General features: G+C 30.6%; 1 protein-coding gene across 1 annotated transcript; it reads left to right on the top strand.

The window, feature by feature from the left end:
• Positions 1–407: 407 nt before the first annotated feature.
• Positions 408–4815, top strand: LOC134232783 (very long-chain specific acyl-CoA dehydrogenase, mitochondrial-like; the record flags this gene model as incomplete). The annotated part of the gene is given in 15 exon segments (XM_062714759.1): positions 408–480; positions 644–708; positions 853–961; positions 1244–1338; positions 1483–1635; positions 1813–1926; positions 2027–2068; positions 2201–2205; positions 2871–2965; positions 3317–3423; positions 3782–3973; positions 4104–4166; positions 4287–4388; positions 4536–4633; positions 4797–4815. Coding segments are annotated over 15 exon segments (1332 nt in total), but the record flags the coding sequence as incomplete, so codon positions are not given.
• Positions 4816–4820: the final 5 nt, after the last annotated feature.

Here is a 4820-nt window from a genome sequence, read left to right as displayed (position 1 = left end):
AAACACAATTAACTACTCAAGTCATTAAAAAAGTAGGTGTCAGGACTGAAATGCAATAAAATTTAATCATGGCGGCTGACGATTTTAACCATGGCGCAGCTCGTTTAACCATGGCGCACATAAATTTAACCATGGCGGGCCGCCATGGTAAAATCCCTTGTGGAGAACCCTGCAGTACTTTAGCATGGATGTTTGTTGTTAAATATTTGTATTTTATATCAGGTCTATATCTAACTCATTGTAAGTGCTGCTCTGAAAAATAATTTTGAAAAATATAGACACATTGAATACATATTCATTATTATTAAGATTTTTTGTAAGTCAACCATATGATATGAATATTCAGGTCTTCTTATGCTTTTTTTTTTTTATTTTATACATGTAGCTTTTTCGTTTTTTTATTTTAGGAGTCAAAGTCATTTGCCATGAACATTTTCAGAGGCATTGTAAAAACAGATCAAGTTTTTCCTTTCCCAGAGGGTAAGCATGTTCTTTGTACAATGTGTAAAAATGATTGAAAACGAAATTTTCTATTAATTTTTGTTTTTATATTAAAGTGATAATTATTAACACTTACAAAAAGTTAAGTCTACTTTTCTAGTTTGTGCAACATAAATGTACCTATAAATTATCTTTTTTGTAGTGTTGGATAATGAACAAAGTGATACCTTAAAGATGCTTGTGGATCCATGTGCCAAGTCCTTTGAGGTATGAATTGATCTCTCAATGAACATATGACAGATCTAATTCAAAGTTTCACATTTTGAAAATATAGATCATTTGGAATTGTAAATCATGTTTTCTTATAAATATGGTAATAAACTAAAAGAGAAATGCTTCCATTATTTACAGGAGGTGAATGATCCTTTGAAAAATGATAGCCTTGAGAAAGTGGAAGAGCCTGTTATGGAGGGATTAAAGGAGATGGGTGCCTTTGGTCTGCAAGTGCCTGTAGACATTGGTAAGAAAAATGTTTTTTACACATTCATAATATCTAGACTAACTGTCACAAATAATAAGTCTAGATGATATATTTAAATAGAGAGAAACTTATGTGTTCTCTATACATGAAAAAAGAAGTCATTTTATCTGTTCAAATGATTTACAAAGGGAAATCTATAGTGTAGTTCAAATTGTTTCAAAATTGTATCAAAGCATTGATAAACTTTATTTAGATACATGTACATGTATAATTATACATGATAAGACAACTTGAAGATATTTGTTTTTTTCCTTTCAACAGGCGGTCTCGGCCTGACCAATACCCAGTACGCTCGATTGGTGGAAATTGTTGGGTCACATGATCTTGGTGTTGGAATCACATTGGGTGCTCATCAGGTAAATGACATAGAAGCATTAGAAGGGCAGATTTGAAATAAATTATCAAATGCTGTAAGAAATTCTTTCTAATCTCACATGATAAACTTTATCTTTTTGACTTTGATAGGATATGATATTTATACTGTCTTTATTGCATTGCAGTCTATAGGCTTCAAAGGAATCATTTTGTTTGGAACACAAGAACAAAAAGACAAGTATCTCCCTCACCTCGCACGTGGTAAAAACATGGCTGCTTTTTGTTTGACTGAACCAAGCAGTGGCTCAGATGCCGGGTTAAGCTCTTCATCAAACTCTGTCATCAAAGGCTCAATAAATTGTTTATTGATGAATTAAAAATTACATGTTTTATAAGGACTGATTTTCAATTTACATATGTAAATTGTAATTTTAACAATGACTTTTTAAGCATATCGTTTCTTATATCTATGCTGTGGTATTTAATAGATACATGTATGTATCTTATAATTACAGTCTATTAAAAGCAAAGCAGTTCTTTCCCCGGATGGCAAGCACTACATCCTGAATGGTAGTAAAATCTGGATTAGTAAAGGAGGCCTTGCAGAAATCTTTACTGTATTTGCTAAAGTATGTTTGCCTGAATCAAAATAAAAATCTTTTAATCATGCAGATAAACTACTCACATGTTTACCAGAATATGCCTGTTTTTCTCTTTTCATGATTATAGACACCTGTTAAGGATGAGAAAACTGGAGCAACAAAGGAGAAAGCATATATAGCATTTCACACAAAAATTAATTAAAAATCTTATTTCTTTAAAAAGTTATTAAAACTTCAAATATTTTTGGCGGGTTTGATTGACACATCCTTGCACTTTCACAAATTTTAACTTTATTCTTAGGGAAAGTGGAAATTTGAAGTTTTAATAACTTTTAAATGAAATAAGATTTTTTAATTAATTTTTGTATGAAATGCTATTAAAATATGCAAGTCGTAATATTATAGAGAAAATATTACCTTTAAATCTGTGTCCAAGTACCTTGATATAGTCACAGTAATGACAGAATGTATTATTGTCTCACAATCTGTTATAACTGATAATAAAAGCATTGTATAGATACGACACTTACTAGGGATGGGTATCGCCAAAAATTTCGTATCGCGATATATTACGATTTTTCCCAACATATCACGATAATATTATGATATTTTTACAATCAATTTTTACAATGATTTTTAATGAATTGTCATTATTTTTCTTAAAAATATGCTAAAAAAACAAAATTTCACTTTTTTTTGAAATTTTTATATACATAAAATTAATTCATGTTTAGATGGTAAAATGCTGTTCTTTTCACTTTTTAGAACATTTTTTAGACTTTCTATAATTGTATTTTGAAAGATGAACAAAGAAATGAATAATTTCTGGACTTTATAATACGTATCTAAATACCGGTATATAGGTCTTCGTATCACGATACGTATCACGTAACAAAAAATCGCCATATACCGGTAAAATCGCACATCCCTAACACTTACCAGGTATATTAATTGGTTCTTTCTTGTAACAGTGGACCTCCCGAGAAAAAGATGGGAATCAAAGCCTCCAACACAGCAGAGGTGTACTTTGAGGATTGCAAAGTTCCTGTAGAAAATCTTCTTGGAGGTAAAATACAATGTATTTTAATAATTCTGAAAGGGAAAAAATGTTAATGAAGTGAATGGATATTTTTTAAAATGCAAGTACCATATAAGTGATTTGTTATGGAACAAAAAAACTTGAGAACAATATATTATCGTGTTTATAATTTCTGATGCTTAAGTTTGAGCCTTTGAAACTTTTATTTCAATTGAGTTGTGAGTTTGTACAGTGAAAATTTAACAATCAAACAAATCAACATGTGAACTGAACAATTGATACAATGAACAAGCAAAAGATAAACTTTGTGAACCAATATTCCTGATGTAATTTGTAACAGTTGTTTCCCTTTCATTGAAATCTATTTGTTATTCACAGGGGTTGGAGATGGATTCAAGGTTGCCATGAATATTCTGAACAATGGAAGATTTGGTATGGCAGCTGCTCTGTCAGGAACCATGTCATCCTGCATCAAGAAAGCTTAAGTTCACCGCTACATGTAAAACTGTAAACCTATTTTTATACGTCATTACAACAATTATTCACAAATTGTAAATTTGAAATTCATCCGCAAGGAAATACTTCCCTACTGATAAATCATTGTACATGAATTATTATGAAGTAGAAAATATAGCAAAAGAAATATAGGTGAGTGAAAAAATTCATGCAACTTGGAAAATATTTTTCGCATGTGAATAAAAGATTACAATATATTATCAAGGACTTTAAATTTATTTTATAACATTGTTGATGCTTCATTTTTCCTACATATTTAAATAAATACACTCTAGAAGAAGAAGATTTCATAAGAAATAGCTATAATTAATTTTCATTTTCTGGCAGGTTGAACATGCGTCTCAGAGGAAGCAGTTTGGGGATCTGATCAGTAACTATGGCACGATACAGGAGAAGATTGGCCGTATGGTGATAATGCAGTATGTCACAGAGTCCATGGCTTACATGCTGTCTGCCAACATGGACCAAGGGTCAACAGAATTCCAGATAGAGGCCGCCATCAGCATGATTTATGCTTCAGTATAAATTTATAGCTTACACTTTTAATGATAAATGTTGATGTACTATATTCTGGAAAATAGGGAAATGAAAATGATTTTTTACAATATTATCCAAACATAATTATGTAACACTCTGATTTAATGAACAGGAAGCTGCATGGTTTTGTGCTGATGAGGCAATCCAGATTTTAGGAGGAATGGGATATATAAAGGTTTGTATAGAAATACAGTTTAGAATATTTTTGTATCTAATGTTGTAGTTATAAATACATAAAGACATGGTTATTGAGTGTAAAAAGTTTAAACAGTTGTCTTGGTTTTGTTCATTGCAGGACTGTGGCTTGGAGAGAGTGATAAGAGATTTAAGAAATTTCAGAATTTTTGAAGGAACAAATGACATTCTCAGACTTTTTATTGCTCTTACTGGAAGTCAGGTATTAAAGATCATTGTGTATGACACGAAAGCAAAAAATAAATAAATAAATAACTAAAAAATTAATATAAAAGAATGACATTCCCTTCACATTAATTATTGAATTCTGTATTATAAACAATGTACACCAAAAGAATTATTTTTACAGTATGCTGGAAACTACCTCAAAGAACTTAAGAAAGCCATGTCCAATCCCTTGGGTAACATTGGAATGTTCTTGGAGTATGGAAGCAAAAAAGTACTAAAGTAAGAAACAAGTTCCTTCATAGAATCTTGATGAGAATTGCGATTAATAATATTTGTAAATTGATCAGGACTTCTAACAATTATTCATTGAATATTAAACTTTATTACTTACCATTAACATTTATGATTTGTCCTTGTAACTGCGTGAATATAACCTTTGCAGGTCAAAGGCTGATGATAATGGAGC

The sequence above is a fragment of the Saccostrea cucullata genome, unplaced genomic scaffold (genome assembly GCF_032062105.1).
Source record: "Saccostrea cucullata isolate Sc308-1 unplaced genomic scaffold, CSIRO_AGI_Scuc_v1 ctg22903, whole genome shotgun sequence".
In the NCBI taxonomy this organism is placed as follows: domain Eukaryota; kingdom Metazoa; phylum Mollusca; class Bivalvia; order Ostreida; family Ostreidae; genus Saccostrea; species Saccostrea cuccullata.
This window is presented reverse-complemented; position numbering and strand designations above follow the sequence as displayed.